At 48.2% G+C, this 19,506-nt stretch overlaps 1 protein-coding gene across 4 annotated transcripts in view; it reads right to left on the reverse strand.

Moving 5' to 3' along the window:
- Window positions 1–19,506, reverse strand: part of EVI5 (ecotropic viral integration site 5) — a 2,339,304-nt gene that overhangs the window by 1,093,978 nt on the left and 1,225,820 nt on the right. For all 4 annotated transcript variants that reach the window (XM_069641804.1, XM_069641802.1, XM_069641803.1 and 1 more), the window contains one exon: window positions 17,857–18,015. In XM_069641804.1, coding sequence (XP_069497905.1) covers window positions 17,857–18,015 — 159 coding nt within the window. The remainder of the gene's footprint in view (window positions 1–17,856; window positions 18,016–19,506) is intronic.

Below are 19,506 nucleotides of genomic sequence, written 5' to 3' on the forward strand. Positions count from 1 at the left end.
TGGGTATTGTCTCCTGAATGGCAATTTCCCATTTGAGCCGTGTTTTAGGGTTGTGTTTCCCAATGTCGACCACCAGGGATTTATATAACAACAAGACTAACCTCCCCTCCCCCTGCGCCTGAATTGTGTTATGCAATAACTCCCATGTAGGGGGTTGTTTGGGAAATGAGGGGAATATTTTGTGTAAGGTGTGGCGTAGTCTAAAGCAAAGGAATACATCCGGGGAAGTGTCTCCGCTCCTATCTTTGGCCATTTGTGGTGTTAAAAAGGTGACCTCTGGGAACAGGTCTCCGAAGGAGTGGACATCAACCTTGTCAGCCCATATCAGGAATACTTTTTCATTTGTGAGGGGGATGCCAGGAATAAATCCGATAGGCAATAGCGGGGAGAATCTTACGTCTACACCTTATTTGGCCGCCATCTTTTTCCAGATTGCGTATGTAGACAAGACTCTGTTGAGCGTGCTGTATGGAACTGGGATCTGACTTATGATGACGGCACTTAGCAGGTCGGGCGAGGCCAGGGCTCGTTCCACCTGCACGTGTGGGCGAACAAAGTGAGTCATATACCAGAAGCTCAGGAAGTGAGCCTGGGCCGCCCAATAGTATTTTTCTATGTCTGGGAGCGCTAGACCTCTTTTCCACGTCGTTAGAACTAGTGTGTTGTACGCGACACAAGCCGGTTTACCCGCCCATATTAGCTCTAGGACTGCCGACTTGACTTTCTGGAGAAAGGATTTTGGGAGGAGTAGTGGGATGTTTATGAATAGGTACAGAAGCTTAGGAAGAACGACCATTTTAGTCAAGGACGTTCTACCCCAAAGCGTTAGTGGTAGCGATTTCCACCTGTGTATGCGTTCCTGCAGGGAGTTTAACGTGGCAACATAAATATCTTTATAGATCTCATGATGGTTACGTGACATATAAATACCCAAATAGCGCACCTTTGAGTGCTCCCATTTAAAAACATGATCATCAATAAATTCAGTTGTATTGGGAGTCAAGGGGAATACTACCGATTTGGAATGATTAATTTAGAGACCTGACATTTGGCCAAATCTTATCACTTGGCGCATTACAGGGTTAAGATTCTCTTGGGGGTCACTGACAAACAATCCAACGTCATCAGCATAGAGAGAGACAATCAACCTGTGGGGGCCCAGTTTAATACCTCGGTGCAGGTGGTTTTCTCGTAATCTCGATGCCAGGGGTTCCATGATAAGGGCGAATATCAGGGCCGAAAGCGGGCATCCCAGTCGTGTTCCCCGCTCTAATGATATGCTCGTGGATCTAGTGTTTCCTATAGTGACATATGACCGTGAGTCGTTATATAGCAGAGATACTAACTTGATAAATAAACTGCCAAAGCCCATTTGCCTAAGCGCCGCCATCATGAATGGCCATTCTACAGAGTCAAAAGCCTTCTCGGCATCGAGCATTACCGCAATTGCTTGTAGCGTTGGATCTACGGCATCGATGACCCCGAACAGTCTCCTGATGCCATATGTGGTGCTGCGACCTGGGATGAATCCGGCTTGGTCTCCAATCACCAAAGCCGGCATGAGAGGGAGGAGCCTTGATGCGAGTATTTTGGCTAGGATTTTATTGTCCAGGTTAAGGAGGATGCGCAGTCATCTGCGGGTTTGCCGGCTTTGTGCAGCACCATAACGTTGGCTTTGCGCAGTGTGGGGGGAAGGTTTCCACGTTCGATTGCTTCTCCATAAACGCGAAGCAGGAGTGGGGCGAGGATGGACTTGTGGGCTTTGTAGAATTCTCCAATGAGCCCATCTGGGCCTGGTGCTTTCGAGTTTGGGAGGGATTTTATTGCTTCCAGAATTTCCTCCTCAGTCAGCGGTGCGTTCAGAGGTTCTCGCAGGTCTGCCTCCACCCAGTGTATAGCTTTGGGATCTGAGATACCTGTGCAGCTGTACAGTTTCTGATAGAAGTTCCGAAATGTGAGAGCAATGTCCCCCTCCATGTACACTCGCTGCCCTTGTTCGTCTTTAACGCAATCAACTCGAGTCGGGGTTCTGTCCATCGACAGCAGCCGGGCTAACAAAGCGCCTGGTTTCTGTCCTTCCCTATATTGTCGGACCTGGCGACCGCGACCCAACAATTTTATCTCTCGTTCGGCCGTTTCCTTGAACTTCAGAAGTTCTTCCTTGGCTTGGGTGTGCGGGTTTGGGGTCTTGAGGACCTGGAGCTCTATTGTCTTCAGACGTTGTTCACTGTCCGATAACTCTTTGCGGATCCGTTTTAATAAGCCATTTTCTTTAGCTAGGCATATGCCACGGACAAAGCACTTTAGAGCTTCCCAGATGGTACCGGGCGAGTCAACAGAGCCTTCGTTTGTGTCAATGAAGGCCATTATTTCTTTGCGCAGTTCATCTGCGAAAACTGCATCGGCAAGTGTGCCTGGTTTGAATCTCCAGTTAAGGCTGGGAACTGCTGTGTTCGTTAGGGAGACCTCGAAAGTGACCATTGTGTGGTCAGACAAGGTGCGTGGCAAAATTTGACTCGTCCCCCATTCGAATGGGCTGTGGGTGGACGCCAAGATGTAATCAATTCGGGAGCTAGTATTATGAACGGCAGAGTAAATTGTGTAGTCCTTCGCTTCTCAATTGTGGTGCCTCCAGGTGTCGGATAGGCCAAAAGTCTGGCAGATCTCTCGAGCTTGAACTCTGGCTTTGGACGGATTCCCCGCTGTGTTGTGGGATTTATCAAGTCTGGGATCAATTGGAGCGTTAAGGTCCGCTCCCCATATAATGGTTGCTGCGTTGGCCTTTCCTAGTTGGGACATCACCCAGTTAAAGTTGTTTGGGCTGTCAGTATTTGGTGCGTAGGAGTTCACAATTATTACCTTTCCTGCGATTATCCCCCTTCACCAGCAGAGCTCTCCCCTCAGTCTTTCTGCGAGTCAATTACACTAAAGTTCGTTCTCTTGTCTATTAAGATTGCGACTCCCCTGGCATAGGAAGAGTACGATGAGAAATACCTGTGACAGCCCCAGGACTTGGCCCAGTGCAGTTCCGACTGTGGCAAGAGGTGGGTTTCCTGCATTATGGCAATGTTGATTTTGTGTCTGCGGAGGTACTGGAAGATTCTCCCTGCTTTCGCTGGCTGGTTGCCCCCACGGATGTTCCAGGTGGCGACTTTAAGTGTTGACACTGTCATCAGAGAGATCTGGTGATTTCATGTTTGACAGGTCCGGATATTGTGACTGATGGCTTGATCCGTATGCGTGACTGGAGCACTTGGCTTCTGATCGGACTGCTTTGGTAGCGTGATTGTTTGTGGAATGGGAGTGCGGGTTATAAGGCGGCCGCACTGAACTCGTATCCCTCCTTTGAGTGGGCAACCCCCAACTGGCCCACAACGAACAATCCCTAATTAAATAAACAGTCAACATGGCTGTGCAAGGGGCGCTGGTAGCCCTCCAAGAGGAGGTTTGCTCCCTCCCACTGTTACGCTTTTATTTCGTGATGGTGAATTTATTGCGTCGATGGAGAAATGGAAGTCTGATTAGTTTTTGCATCCGGAGGCACTGTTATGGCGGGTCTCTTCTTGGTCGGTGTCCCCTTTGTGGGAGACCATTATTTTGGGCTGGTCTGCAGCCAGTGCGATCCAGGTAGTGGCTTGTTTCTTCAGGCGTGCTAAAAAACAGAGTTTTTCCCTCGAATTGGATGCAAAGTTTCGCAGGGAATAGCATCGAATATTGGATTTGGTTTTCTTGCAGCCTGTGTTTCACAGCTGTGAACGACCGTCTATGCGACTGGACTGCTTGCGAAAAGTCAGGGAAGAACTGTATCTTGTCTCCCTCGTATAGTAGGTCCCCTTTGTCCCTCGCGGCCCTGAGGATTGGTTCACGATCCTTATAATTTAGTATCTTAGCTATGATGGGACGCGGGTTTGCTCCCGGGATAGGTCTTGAGTTGGGGATTCTGTGGGCTCTTTCAATTACAAAAAGCTTGGAAAGGAGCTCAGGGCCAAACAAGTCAGTGCAGATCTTCTCCACGTGGTCCTCCATCTTGGAAGTCGGTTGGTGCTCCCTGACTCCGACAATCCTTATGTTATTGCGCCGGGAGCGACCTTCCAAGTCCTCATTTTTGGCCATTACCACTCTAATTTGCGACTCGAGTGAGGACACTGGTCCTCAGGGCTGACGCCCCGTTGTCGAGGTCGGAGACCCTCTGCTCGACTGCATCCAGCCGGTCAGCGTGCTTGTCCAACTGGTGTTGGAGCTGGTCTACTTTGGAGGAGAGTGTATCCAGTTTGCTTCCCAGGCCACCTATGCCGGCTTTAAGATCGAGTAGTATTTCCCTGATGTCGAAGTCCTGCGTCGCTTCTCCGACATTGGGTGGGTCCTGTGTGGGGGATTGCGATCCACTGTTGGGGGGGGCCCGTTTTGATGGAGGTGCAGATTTCAAACGTCAGCTTTCTCTGTGATCTATCAGTTTTCCCCATTTAGTTGTGGAGAGGGCCGGCTGTGTCCCCGGAGGCATTGAGGCAGATTTTCGGGACTCCAGACCAATGTTCCCTCTAATTATTTTTCTCTATGTGCGGAACTGGTTTGCTGTTGTGCGCACATTATTTTCCATGTGCGCAACTGACTAATGAGGTAAGCCACTTTGTGAGCATGCATATTTAGTGAACTACCGTCGCAGAAGAGAGTTTGGAAAGAAATTTCCTCTTCCCAGCCACTGCAATTCTTGACATATCTTACACTTTTTCCAAACTCATAGGCTAAAATAGAATGTCATGTGATTAAACAGAAAACTCCTCAACCAGCCCAAGACTTCAACATCTGCCACAGTACCTTGCAAACGTTTTATGCCACTGGAAAATCACTCATGTGCATTACAAAACACAAATATCTCTTGCCATAAACGGATGGGGCTGTCAAGAAATTCAGACAGATTACAACATGTGCTGATGGATTAGTGGCAATTAAAAGCAATGTGTCAAAAAACATGCTGATAGGAGTTCAAGTGCCACTTTAATGAAGTAATTGAAGGGGCAGGAGAACATGCATCTAATAATTTGTGTAAGGATGATAATTGAATCATAATAACTGCACCTCAGAATATGATGATTAAATATTCCTGTGCCTCTGCTTACTATCCACATTATGTTGTCCTTTGGGTAGTGATAAAACCGTCCTTACAGCTAAGAGACCTATACACCATCAGTTTTTACTCCCTAAAAATGAAAATGTGCCCAACAAAAAACGAGAAACAATGAACATTTTGTTGCTTCAACCCACAAAGCTCTGCTGATATTTTTCCCGAATTAGAGACCAGCAGCAGAGCAGTGGCATAGGAAGGAATCTAATAATATGAATGCCTGATCTCAACAGGAATTTTAAGAGAAGGGACATCTTTTAATAAGCAGAAAGTATCCCTAGTGGCAACGCATATTACTTTTTACTCCCCGAAAAATCATTTGACTACATGTAGAGAGCAAAATCTGATTAGAGCCTTGCTTGTAACCCTGACATAGAAAGTGGAATGACAGGGAACATAATATAGTCTATAGTTTTGGTCACCATTCCACACCAGAGCCTAGACAAATTAAACAAGAGCGTTATTGAGGTTTATTGTGGATCTCTGTGTAATAAAATCACATATATACGCCTTTTAAGTTAATGGCATCAAATCTCAAGAGATACAACATTACAAGGGTGGCGCTCCCGTAATGAAGGGTGCCGGTACGGGACCGGCACCCTTCATTACGGGAGCGCCGATTACGAGGTTCCCTTTGCGGGACCCTGTAAGGACGCCTGGTAAAGCCAGGCGTCCTTTCCGGGTCCCGCGAGGAGAAGAGGGAGTAATAACGGGCCAGTTGTAATGTGTCCGTTATTACCTCTCTCCCCATTCCCATTGAGCCCTATGGGGGCTCAAATGGGAATGGGGAATGGTTCTTGCAAGGAGGTATTACCGGGTCCTCCTATGTCAGAATGACCCGGTAAGTCCTCATTGCAGGAACCCGGCAATGGAGCCAAGGTTGGAGGCAGCCATGGTGCTAAAAGCACCATGGCTACCTCCAAACTCGTAATGAAGCCCATTGAGTCCCTTCTTCTGTAACTATGGATATCTCTTCTGTAATACTTTGAGTTAAATAAGATGCAGGGAGATGCTAGAGACGATACAGAGCGCATGGTTATATTGAAAGAATATCAGCTGAGCATAGAAAGAAAACTAAGGTGCTGTTGTCTAGACGGGTACTAGAATTTCCTATTCTTTAGCAAACAAGCAACACATTTCCTTCAGTATACTCCCGAAACGTCTGACTTGGTTTTTGAAATTTGCTGCTTTGTTCATCACCCGCAAGGAGTGATGACCTGTGCTCTTCCACCCATACCCTTTCCTGGCCCCTGTGCTCGCCTCCAATACTAGTTGATAGAGCACTGTAAAAAGTGAGGGATTGTAGCAGTAAACACTCACTGGGATATTTGCAGACCCAGTTTAGTTTTTGTACCGCGCACCGAACCCTGAGGTAACTGGGCGCTAGAACTGGAGCGAGTGTTACAGGCATATAGTAGAATTTACAACAACACAATAACAACAAGTGCAGGTCGACCGATGGTTACAGACAGGTCGGAGGTTGAAACAGTACATGTAAGAAAGTTAGTCTAGTAAAACAGAGATACATACAGAGAGATTGAGCAGGCACAACATTATTGACGGCGTGTTAGCAGACCCTTCGTGTTTCTTATCGACGAGCCAGCTCTTTACTTTGGCTTTAAAGGTCCAAAACGAATCCATTCTGAGGCTGAGGGAGAGGACCCACAATACTTTGCAAGCAAGGCACATTTAATATTCAACATATTATGTGCATTTTAAGAATGTCATGACTCTGCATGTATGCCATTCTTTTGCAGTGCATACAGGATTGTTTGCAACATACCCGACCCTCATATCATTGTGTAGGGTTACACAGTTCTCAGTGAAACTGTTTTACATAGCAGCAAGTTACCATATAATGTGTGACGGTCTATGCCCAAAGGAAGGCATTCTCCTGTCTCAATATCCGGTGCCCTGATACTATGGACGAGTAAACCCAGGCATAGTCCATACCCATTATCCCGTGTAGGCAAAGTAAATGATATTGCAATGTTGCTCTCCAGCTATAGTGTAATGTTAGTCGTGCTGAAGTTGGAGATACTGAGCACCACATTTGTCTTCTCAAAATCCTTAAAGGGCAAATTAATATTTTAGTTTTATAATGCGTTAACCCGCAAGGGGGCCGCTTCAAAGAACTTGCACGATGTATGTACTAAGAAGAGGAAGTATGGGATAAGGTTACACATCCAGGTAGCCTGCTTACTTACAGTTAGTATCCAATATTTTAGCTGGTAGTTTGATTTTATTGTGTGGGTGACGCTTTTGGTAAGGCACAATGAGTAACAGAAATTCTGGTAAGTGAACATTATTCATATTACAACAAACATAAAACAAGTGGCTGTACGTACACATCTGCTAACCTTTCGCAGAGCCAAGAGAGGAGGACTCAAGGTTGTCTGGTGCTATCCTAATCTGTTCTGGGGCAGAAGTTAGGAGTCATAATATCAAAGTGTGGTAGAATCAAGCTTAGGAGTCACGGTTGTGGAGGGACATTATTTGGTTAATGTGTGCAGGTTAGATTCTTCTGTTCATGGAGCCAGTTTTTCATATTATTTCTTTACCTCTTATATGTGTATTTTGCTGTTAGGGATTTTAGGTGTTTAGGGTCACCCTTGCATAGTAGTGTAATGCAAATTAGCAGAATATCAAGACTAGTTGCTTATTTTATGAGAAAGCTAATTTCAATTAATTGCTGTGGCTTGTGCCTCATTAAATATTTTTGAAGAGGTGAGAATTCTGTGTGCGCTGCTAAAAATCTTCTGAGCGGCACCCAGAAGGAAGTAGGGCAAGCGCACATGCGCACAGTTTAGAGGGAACACTGCTCCAGACTGTATATAGTACCTCAGTAACTCCAGGGCCACCAGGACTCCCCGCTATATTTCGTTGCTCGAGTCTGGGGGAGCCGCTCGCTGCCGAGTATTCCTCGCTGACCCCTCCGACGTGCGCACCGGTGTCGCGCCTCGGGCCCTCTCTGCAGCTCTCCTGTTCTTAGGGAATGGGCTTCCAGGCCGATGCAGCCTCGAGACTTGTGTCACTTGCTTGCTTGTCGCATGGGGGAGATCGGGATATTCAGCCTGCCTGCCGTGCGTGTATATGCGGCCTAGGGGAGCGCAGGACGCTCGTACCTGGGCTCCTGCGGGTCGCGGCTGGTTGCCTCTACGTTCTTCCTGGTGCCGGTGTTGGGCAGCTCGCTCTTCTCAGGCCGCACCCAGCTGCAGCGTTGACCGCGTGGCCCATCCAGCAGTCTCGGATCTTATCCTGAAGTGGGCGCCGCTCGGATGTTGCAATCGGGAGGCAGGCTCCTCCCAGCCGGCTGCCCCCCCGCGCCCCCGACCCTCCGCGCCCAAGCAGAGGCCGCGTCTTCAGGCCTGCAAGAGGAGGGGGGGGTCCTTTCCGCCGTGTGTTTAGAGGCGAGGCGTTAGATAACTAGCAGATTAAACGCAGATTTAGGTTCGGAAACGCTTCTTCTAAATGTTGCTGGCGTTAGGGCTCCATATCACCATCACGATGGCTGCAATTGATCAGGATCTCGGGGGAGCTTCACAGAGCTCACAGGGAGGCCGCCATCTTGGACGGCTCTCTAGCGCCCTGTCCAGACGCCCCCTCTCCAACCGGTCCAGTGAGTTTATCCCAGGAAACCCGAGCCTTCTTACCAGCCCAAATTAATTTTATCACCAGCGAGCGGAGGTCCTGAAAATATTTTTTGGGCACCTTTATAGATGCATTAAGAAACACATATAGAAGCTTGGGAAGAATGGTCATCTTGACCACAGAAATCCTGCCATATAGATTGAGCGGAAGCGAGTCCCATCTCATCATTGCCAGTTTGGCCGATTTGAGTGCCTCCCCATAGTTGCTGCGATACACCCCCTTCTCCTCCCTAGCTACTGTAATCCCCAGGTAACGAGTACTGATCAGGTCCCACTGAAATCCCCAAGTATCCTGGAATCAGCACAACCCACCTGTCAACGGGTATATAACTGACTTACTGGTATTTACCTCAAGCCCCGAAAGTTCTCCAAATTGTTGAATATCCAACATGATCAGGTCTAGGTTAACCTCAGGACGGCGAATGAACAGGACCATATTGTCCGCATACAACGAGATCACTACTTTGTGAGTATGCAACTGGACCCCTCGATATAGATGGAGCTCCCTAACCCTTTCAGCCCAGGGTTCTAACGCCAGGGCGAATAGCAAAGGAGACAATGGACAGCCCTGGCGTGTCCCCCCCGTTCAAGTGATATTAACCCAGTGGTATGCCAATTCACCCTCATCCTGGCCGAAGGATTTTTATATAATAATTTCACCAAGGAGATAAAGAACCTGCCCAAACCCATCCTGCGCAGAACTGTAAATAAAAACGGCCATTCGATAGAATCAAATGCCTTGGTGGCATCTAATAAAACTGCCACCACTATGTCGTCCCTCGAAAGTGCCGCCATTAGACCACACATTCTTCTCAGCCCAAACGAGGTCGACCGACAAGGTATGAATCCTGCTTGATCCGCCCTCACCATAATTGGCATCAACGGTGCCAGCCTAGAATTTTGGCCAAGATCTTATTATCAAGATTAATAAGTGAGATTGTGCGCTACGAGGAACAATCACCCCCCGCCTTCCCTGGTTTCAATAATACAACCACCACCGCCACCCTAAGAGAGTGTGGCAGCCGACCCTCGGACGCCGCCTCCCGATACACCCGTAGTGAATATGGCGCTATTTTGTCGGCATAGCATTTGTAAAATTTGGCTGTGAAACCGTCTGGGCCTGGGGACTTCCCACCCAGTAACCATTTAATGGCCCCAACCACATCCTCCAGTGACACCGGCCTATTCAACCACTCCTTTTGCTCCTCTGAGCACCAATACAGCCCCACCTGGTCAAGAAAGCCTCTGTTAGCCTGCGCCGCCTGCAGCTGGGACGAGTACAAATGACTATAAAATTCCTGAAAACTCATGAACTATCCCCTCGTCCTCAAAATGATCTACACCCCGCTCATCTGTGATCACTGTTACCCTGGTCTCTTGGCAGCTCATCCTAACAGCTCTGGCGAGCGACCGTCCTGGGGCCTGACCCTCTCCATACTTCCTGGGGGCCATCATATCCCACACATACTTCACCTCCCGCTGGACTAGAGCATGAAATTCCTGTAGTTTCTGCATGATATGCCCTTGCTGGATTTTTGACGAGGTGGGGGCCCCCTCTTGCAAGACGTGCAACTCCTCCTCCACAACAGCCATATCCCTCCGTATCTTCTTCAAGATCCCCAACTTTTTAGCTATGCACTCCCCCTTATCACCCATTTAAATCCTTCCCATAAGATACCAGCCGATGCCACCGACCCATCATTAACCTCAAAATACCCATCTATAGCCCTCGCCAATTCCTCCCTGAAAACCACATCCATGAGCTCATCACTCTTAAATCTCCACGGGGGCCTAGCCCCCGCCCGGCCCCCCAGTCGAATAGACAACAGAATGGGTGCATGATCCGAAAGAGTGCGAGCCAAAATGTCCACACCCCCCCGCTAGACTGGCCCATAATCGCATGGGACACCAGGAAGTAGTCTAACCGAGCGGCTGAGCCATGCGGTGCAGAGTAGTATGTGAATTGGTTCATCCGCAGATTTCTCACCCTCCAAATGTCCTCAATTCCCCACACTGTGAGCATGCCCCGAATTCTCGCAGAGCTCTTGCTACTCAAACGTGACGTGTTGCCCACCCGATCCCAGGCCGGGTCCAGAACAGAGTTGAAATCCCCAGCCCAGACAATCTCCCCTTCAGGAAGGCCCCCCAACTGCCTCTCCACCCAATCTAAAGACTCTGTCGTGTCTTGGTTGGGACCATAATAACAAATCAGCGTGTAGAGATTCCCCTGAATAACCCCGTGCACTACCAGGCACCTGCCCTCTTGATCCTTCAAAACTTTTGCCAGTTTATGCACCAAAATACATACACCCCTGGAATAGGAAGAGAAGTACCTATGGCACCCCCAGCCCTTGCCACATTTTGACTCAGTAGCCGCTGTCAACTGGGGCTCCTGGAGGAAAGCCACCCCCCACCTGATGTAGTCTCAGGTATTGCAAAACCTTCCGGGCTTTATGTTGACTATTAAGGCCCCTGACGTTCCACGTCATAAAATTCAGCGACGCCATTAAGAAATATCTTGATGCCTATTGTCCAATCGCCTCTCGCCAACCCATATATCCACACCTTCTGTACCACTGAGTCCCCCCCCTTCTGCCCTCCCCCTCCACCAACAACCCCCCAACTTTTCGGTGATCTCCCCACCCACACCCCAAACCTACTGTCTGTACGCCTCAAAATCTCAAATATCTGCCCCTCGCGCACCCATGGCCGGCCGGCCAACCACCCCCTTCCCCTACCAACAACCCCCCCAACTTGTCAGTGCATCCCCCACCCCCTTCCCCTCCCACCCCCCCCCTAAAAAAAAAACTCCCACGCCAGACTCCCCAACACTCCGGCACCACAGTTGCCCTCAACATATTCTCAACCAGCTTTCACGCCGGGGGAAGCTACAAGCCCGACCCTCCAGCACACCACTCCAAGTGTTCCTACTCCTATTCCGATAATCCAGCCCGGACACCATGACAACTCATGTGCAAAGAACAAGTATTTTCCTGCCACCCATGTCAGACCTTGTCCGGGACCCACCGGCAACATGTCCAGAAAGGATACAGCTTACTCAGGGGTCTGGAAAAAGAGTGACCTGCCTTTATGCTCCACGAGGAGCTTGGCCGGGTACAGCATTGCATACTTCACATTCCTATCTCTCATCCACTTTTTCACGCCCAGAAAAGTCTTCCTGGCTGCTTCCACCTTATCTGAAAAATCAAGGAAAAACTTGATGATATTCCCCTTGTAAGTAACAGATGTTTTTGTTCCCCCCCTCGCCTTCCGGAGCACAGTATCCCTAACCAAATATTTCAGTAGGCGGGCTATCAGCCGTCTCGGCGAGGCTCCAGGAACCGGCTTCCTTCCGCTTGGCATTCTGTGGGCTCTCTCCACCACGCATACTGGGGAGAACCCCTCCAAGCCCAACGCCTCCTTCAGTATACCTTCAACCAGGGCCTCCATGTCTCTGGTCCACCGATTCAGCCAAGCCAACAATTCTAATGTTATTTCTTCTTGACCGCGATTCAAGATCCTCCTGTTTCTCCTTGAGCTCCTTCAGGGCCTTCTGCACTCCCACCATTGCCCCTGAAACCGAGGTTGCCACATCTTCCACACCGGATATCCGTCCCTCTGCCTCATCCAGCCTTTCCCCGTGTTTATCCAAGCGGACCTGCATATGGTCAACCTTGCAGGTCAATGTGTCAAGTTTCCCATCGAGAGACTGTATCCCAGATTGCAGCTGCGTAAACATGACCTTGATGTCCTGGAACGCAGTGGAAGGATCCGTGTCTGAAGCTGAGGTATGCTGTTCAGATAAGTCTGCCATTGCTCCACTGTTCTGGGCTTGGGCAGGTATTTCAAAGTGCAGTTTGGATTGCTGCTTGCCGCTTTTTCCCCCGATTTCGACATGGTGCATAGACAAGAGAGGGGGTGGGCTAGGGAGGACATGCACACCGCACAGCCCTCCTGGACTAGAGATCCTTCCCGCTGTGCCAGCTGTCCCTCGTCGCTGCCCGGTAACCAGGTTGACTCTCCCCACCTCCCACAAGTCCAATCCTACCTGCACCTAAGGATGAAGACAACACAGGGGCGGCAATGACGCAGTATTTCTGATGCCGGCAGCAAAACAGCCTTGATGTGTGAATGAACAAATTGTCCCAGTTATCCAGAGCACCGGGATTGTAAAGTAGTCCGCTGGCCCAGTCCCGCTGGCCTCGCCAACAGGCAGGGGTCCCCCCTGGGGGGGCAACACTGGTCCGGCCCGCCACACACAGCAAGCCCTATTTAATTTCTGCCAGTCCCCCTGTGTTATGATATGATCACCATATGCGAAACATTGTGCTCTGGAAGCGCCAAGTCCACCACGTCCCCCCGGGCCAGCCTCTCCTGGACACCCCACAGGCCCAGCGGGGAGGTGCAGGCCGCGCCCCCCACCGGCAGCGGCCGCCAACCCCGGCCGCCGTGCTCCCCAGCTCGCCGCCACCTTACTCAGGCCGATCACCTCCAGGGGAGCTCCGCAGCCACAGGTGACTGAGCGCAGGCCCGTGGTGCCCCTGGGGACTCACCACTCCTGTGCCACACATCCCCAACAGTCTTCCTCTGTCTTCTGGGGCCGCACCCTCTGCCGAACCAGGCCGAGGTGAAGCACCCCACAAGCCAGCCGCACCAATCACGATGTGCCGTGCCTCTGCCTCCTCGGACTGGCACCCGAGTGGGACCTCCTGCTCAGGCCGCACCTTGGCCTCCCGCGACCGAGAGTCGCGCGTCCCGCTCCTCCACTCTCCGGCCGGAGCAAACATACCCCGCCGCATGCAGGTGGCCGTCTCCTCCTCACACAGGCACCATGCGCCGTGCCTCCACTCGCCACAGGGCCGCTGTGCCTCCACTCCACGTGGCAGCCCTCAGCCTCCGACAGCCGCCTCTGACCACAGTAATGGCAGCCTCAGCCAGCCGTCGCTTGCTCCCCCCAGGGGCTCAAAGTTACCGGGCACCGGCACACATCACCAGGTTGCCAAATTAAGGCAGGAGTCAGCAGGATACCGTCCGGATGTTCACGGGTGCTGGAGAGCTTCACAGACCCGTGGCCATATTGGTCAGGATCTTGAGCCCCCCCCCCGACCCCCTACCAAGCATCACATCTTTAAATACAAAAAAGGTAGCAGGCACCCCTCTCTAGAAAGAACATAGCATGATAACCTGATCTGTGTTCTTTCCCCACGCTTTGAGTCCGCATCCATCGCTTTTAGCTTACTGTACTTTTCACAAAGGAGGAATATCAATTTGCATATCAGTCTTTATCCTGCCCACAAGGGCCGCCCAGCACCGAAATGCCAGACAAACCTCCTTTGAACAAGAGTACAAACAGCAACCCCAGACACACTTTAAAGATTAAAGGTATTTATGGAAGAAACTGAAAAAGGGAAAGCAAACGTAGATAATAATGTGGCACTTTGAAAAAGTCTGATGAGGGAAGTAAACTAATATTCCAGATTTAATGGGATTGCAAAGTAATAAACATACCTTAATTACGATTGTGAGAAATGTACAAACAACTATGTTACACGTGTACTAAACCTTTAAAAGGTAAAGCAACTGTCTAACAATTTCACGATGGCGGCAAACGTAACACATGCAGAATGCCACCACCATGTAAAGACTACAGCCCGAATAACATGAACTGATCTGGTAATGGATCAGACTAGTTTCCGGCGCAACTTGCCAAATTGTAAGCATGCCCACTAGCCATTCATTATCAGGACGTGGCAACCGTGAGGCACGCGGATTGCCGCCATCCTGAAAAATCCCAGCAATAGCTTTGCGCATAAAGGACAACTTGTAAATTTGACCATGACAAAGGCATTATGAACAATAATGGGCTCCTTAAAGCATATTTTACAATTGGAAGTCTGATTTTGTTTCAGACATCCTTCCCCTACGATTGGACATTCTAGAAACATCTCAATAAGAGAAAGCAAGCGACTTACCATAATAAGGTAAATTACCTAAACTGTGCGCAGGACATAAACGTGCGCACTAACAAAATGAATTCAAAATGCCATTGAATAACATGGCATTTCTCACATATAGATTAGCGTCATGAAAGGAAGAACTTTAAGCAGATATTAAACCTTGGAACGCCACTGAACACGTACCTTACCCAAGAAAGCGGAAAAGATTACAAACCTATTAGAATAAGACAGACTAATGAAACCACTACTGTACAATTACAAAAACGTCTAACTCTTACTGATAATACTCTACCCTACCTTCCCCCACTTATCTCACGACAGAAACCACTAAGCCTGTCCACATAGCAATCAACTGCTCTGATTTATGAACAAACTGTACTTATCAAGAATCACACCTGTGTATGAATTATGTGATTGAACTATTGTATGGTTGAACTGTTATGTGCATGAAAAGTGGACAGCCAATAGTAATGTGTACTAACATGATTTGACAAAATACAATATTTAATTTTATATACCTACTCACAACTGTGCCCTCAGAAAGCCCTGATAAAGCCGAAACAAATGCACGTGCCTCCAAATGGAGTACGTTGGCACCGATTTACGCAAAAAGAACACTTATGGTACTTAACCAATAAAGTACATGAAAATATAACTGCTTGAAAATATAACTGCTTTGGCTTTATTTGGAGACAAACTTAGGAAGCTAGGCGCAAGTGACCTCAAAAACACACCTCCCTTTAATATTTACTTACTGACTGGCTAGTGAATACCTGTCTTTGCAAGGTTCTGCTGCCAATGCTTATACGAGATCATTACTAACTGCAATCAGAGTATATAGTATACAACTCAACTTTAACCAAGCAAAGGGAAGGCGCACTGACTAATATTCACCCTTAACCTTTGCGTTAAGGAGCCTTGGCGTGGATGGCAACGTCCTCTCCGGCACTGCCCCTCTCAACATCACCAATGCCATTTTTAAAAGTCCCCCTCAATGAAGGTTTGCAAAAACTAGTCGGCGTGTTGCATTGCAAACTTGTGTCACTTTGCACAAAATCCCTTGTAGTCAGTTTGATTAGTCCTCCATAGTGCCACATCGCTTTCATATTTTTTTTTAATTGAAGCAGGTACAGAGAATTGAGGATGTAAAAAAAAGGAATTATATGTTTTCCAAGTGATATTTGAGATTTAGAAGAATGCTTTTAGGTTGCTGCGTAGAACAGCTACACTCTATACCTCAAAGGATATATTATTTAACATCACACACGCATGTGCGGGACCAAATCAGTATTTAAAGGCTAAATTAGTTACCACCAAAATGGCTTTCTCCTGCTGGTGCTGCTGCAGAAAGAGCAGCGAAAAAACACCACATGTTCATGCTGAATGAATGTTGCCAATGAAGAATCAGATAAGATTGTAAAAGGTATCATGAACATTTAATATCCATTAAAAAACAAGCTAGCAAAATAATGAACAGAACTTTTCTTGACCGACTCAGTACAAGCAGCGGCAGAAAATGTAGGCCCAGTTAAGAGCAATAGTGCCATGTAGAGAAATAAAATATAGTAATAAGACTGTGTCTGTAATCACAAAAAGGGGGGAAAGCGTTGATACTAACAGCATGTTATGTTCTCTCATGAGCGCCGAGAGACTGCGAGGCGCCATAATTATTGTCAAGAATCGGCTACGATGCGAAGGTTTCACGTCTGTAACATTGATCCTTGCTCGGGACATAGGCATGCCCAGTGACGCCTAGCGAGTGACAATCCTGAGAACCAGAATAGAGGTCACATGGGCATCATGGGCATCAGTGACTAGGTTCTGGCTCATTAGTACGCATGATGGGGTGCTATGACATAAGCAGACAATGTCGCATCAGCAGGAAGAACAAAACATGCTGGAGTTGGCCATGCCTCTCAATGTCTAATGATGCATCTTACGGGTCATGTATGGTTATCACTCTGTATAAACGGATAAACCTGGGAAATCTGTGCCTTGGGGACCATATTTTAGGGCTGGAGATAAACCGCCAGTTTTAAAGAGCATGCACGCGTTTTTAAAATGACTGCGTTTGGCCACATCGTAGTGTTATGTACCGTTTTATATACTGATACCACCCACCTCTTAATGACCCAATGATATGAGCTCATCTTGCACTAAGTGCATGCATGCTTATGTCTAAAGTGCTAGTGTTTATTTTGCCTGATCTTCCTTTCCTAATCCTACTGGGACATTTAGGACTTCTCGGTCATGTTTTAAATTGCCCCCAGGTTCTTTAACCTGTAACAGATTCGAGATTTATATTCCCCACTTGTGGCACTCAATTGCACATCTCCCTTCTTCCTGCATGGCCCTTGTACCTGGTTTCTCGCTGTGTTTCTGCCATGTAGGGTCAGTGATGCTGGCGTTGGTGGCATTTGACTCCACACGCCTATCTGTAACTTTTTGTGGAGACAGCCTTCTCCAGGGTATCCTTAGAGTTTGTCGCTTTCTTTCTGGACTTCTCAGCACAGGTGTGACTGATCTTTCGCCCCCAGAGTTCCTGGACTCTGGGAAAGTTATGCGGGCTAGGAGCCCAATGCATGCAGCGGCAGCGCGGTGCGTGGTTCCTCCCCTGCCATTTTGTCTCATGTCAGTGAATCTCTTCCTCCAACTATGAACTTCAGTATTCTCTTAGGAGGCTTGGTCCAAGTAAGTACCCTTTTCTGATAATTCCAAATTAAGTCTGAAGAAGGTACAGCATGGGTGTTCGACAAATAAAAAAGGCTTCATCAGCCCCTTAACCTCTGTAGTCCCAGTGTAAGCAGAGATTACAGGTGTGTGTGTATGATAGAGCGATCGAGTGAGAAAATGTGTTTAACTATTCCATGGAAAGACAGTTTCATTTAGATTAGTGAGGGGAAAGGGTAGGATGATCATAGCGTTCATGAGGCGTGAAATGGGTGGGTGTTAGGAGGGGCACACAATTGGAAACGGTAGATACCTGCGATATACGAAGAACATGGAAGGGGCCAATAAATTACTTTCCACCAAGGTCAACGAAAATGATATCACCGCCCCTGATCGACCCGTTGCATGCCCTCCCCCAGGTGCCAACTCTTAATACCACAGTAATGTTAAGACATACCTGCGTTTCCATCTCCATCATTCTTTGCTTCATTTCTTTCAGCCCAGCCTGCGTTTCGGCCTCTCGAAGTCTGATTGTCATCAATTCTTCTTGCAATTCATGAACAGTATTCTTTCTTGGTGGATCTTTCCATCTTCCTGTAGTGCGTGCCAGGTGTCGCTGCAACAAATGTAATGATCACATTTACTTGCCAAGTAAAATCAAATCAAATAAAGCCTGCATTTCTTACCCAAAAGGACAGAACACCAATGATAACTTTAATTATAAATACACTCCTTAAAAACAAATTGGATATTCCTTGTATGGCACACCATTTAGTGGTTTACATTGACAGCCAGCTTTAAAAAGATGCTCCAGGTGAAAGAAAGAAGTGTGGGGAGGAAATCATGCGGCATAGTGGCGTCTGAGTAAGCAGGGAACTCTGGGGGCTGTCACATCACATAAGCATTGGGAAAAGCTACCCGGAGGCGGTAAAAGGAGGCACTCTGAGGCTTATTCTTTCTTGCGCTCTATGACCGTGTGGCTGTTGAGCAGAGTGCGAGTGACCAATGACTGCTAACAGAGCATGGATTACTGAGACCCAGAAAAAGAACCACTCACAAAGTTACCCACGTCAAGGTGGCCATGGGCCAGCGAACATTTCTTACAATGGCAGAAGGCTGGGTCAGGGTGATAGGGGGTGGGGGGCTTCCCAACCTGGGCCAGGAGCTGCCCCATAAATGTGAAGTGGGAGTTGGGGGGGGGCGAGGTTTCACTGTCCCCAAATCCCCTACCCCCTTGTGCTACAAATGGCAACAATGGTGCAATTCTGTCTCCAAATGCCTCGCAATACAATTGCTGGGCACTGTGCTATCTTTTTTCAGAACTGCAACTCCCAGAATCCCCCTGGACGCATCCACAAAAACCTGAACCGTAATCCCTCCAAGGGCAGAAAAGAACCTCAACCAACAGGCCATGCGATCCAGGGGCCTTCACCACATTCCAAAGGCGAACAGCACCCCAGGCGACCGCAAAACTCATCTCAACTAGAGAAAAGTAATCTTAAACTCCCAGCATGCACGAACACCACCAGAACGGTCTGCAAAACCTTGCTGGAAAACGAGAATGGGCTTGGTGGAGTTTTTAAAGCCTCTCTCATGGGACCTGGGAAAAAGCTGTGCACTGGTTGGTGCAGCAAGTCAGGTGTGCGCTGCAGCCAATGAGAAGGGCAGAAAGGCACTGAACAACAAGCCCCACACTACAAAAACAGACAGCAGAAGAGGCTGAGGATGGAAGGAGGAACCGAGAGTTGGGGACAAAGCAAAGCAAAGGTGAGATATTTGTGAGAGATGAAAGGGGTCAGAAATGAGAGGATGACACAAAGTTCCAATTTTCTTATTATCAAACATCTTTATTGAACAGAAAAGGGTTGGATAAACGCCTCTCTATCCCTATGCTAAGGAGAGTTTCTATACCTAGAAATTTACAACTAAAGATCAGTCTATGTCAAGTCATTAAACTTATAAAATGTCCATGTGTACAAACATTCTAATCTGGCCCTCACACTAATTAAGAGCGCAAGGAAAATGTCTCATACTTATAATCCAACAGAAAAGTATTTTCCAATGAGAAACCCTTGGATTCAGAGGGTGGTTCCCTTCTCCTGGATAT

Source organism: Ambystoma mexicanum, chromosome 1q (genome assembly GCF_040938575.1).
Source record: "Ambystoma mexicanum isolate Mex_15411 chromosome 1q, UKY_AmexF1_1, whole genome shotgun sequence".
NCBI lineage: Eukaryota > Metazoa > Chordata > Amphibia > Caudata > Ambystomatidae > Ambystoma > Ambystoma mexicanum.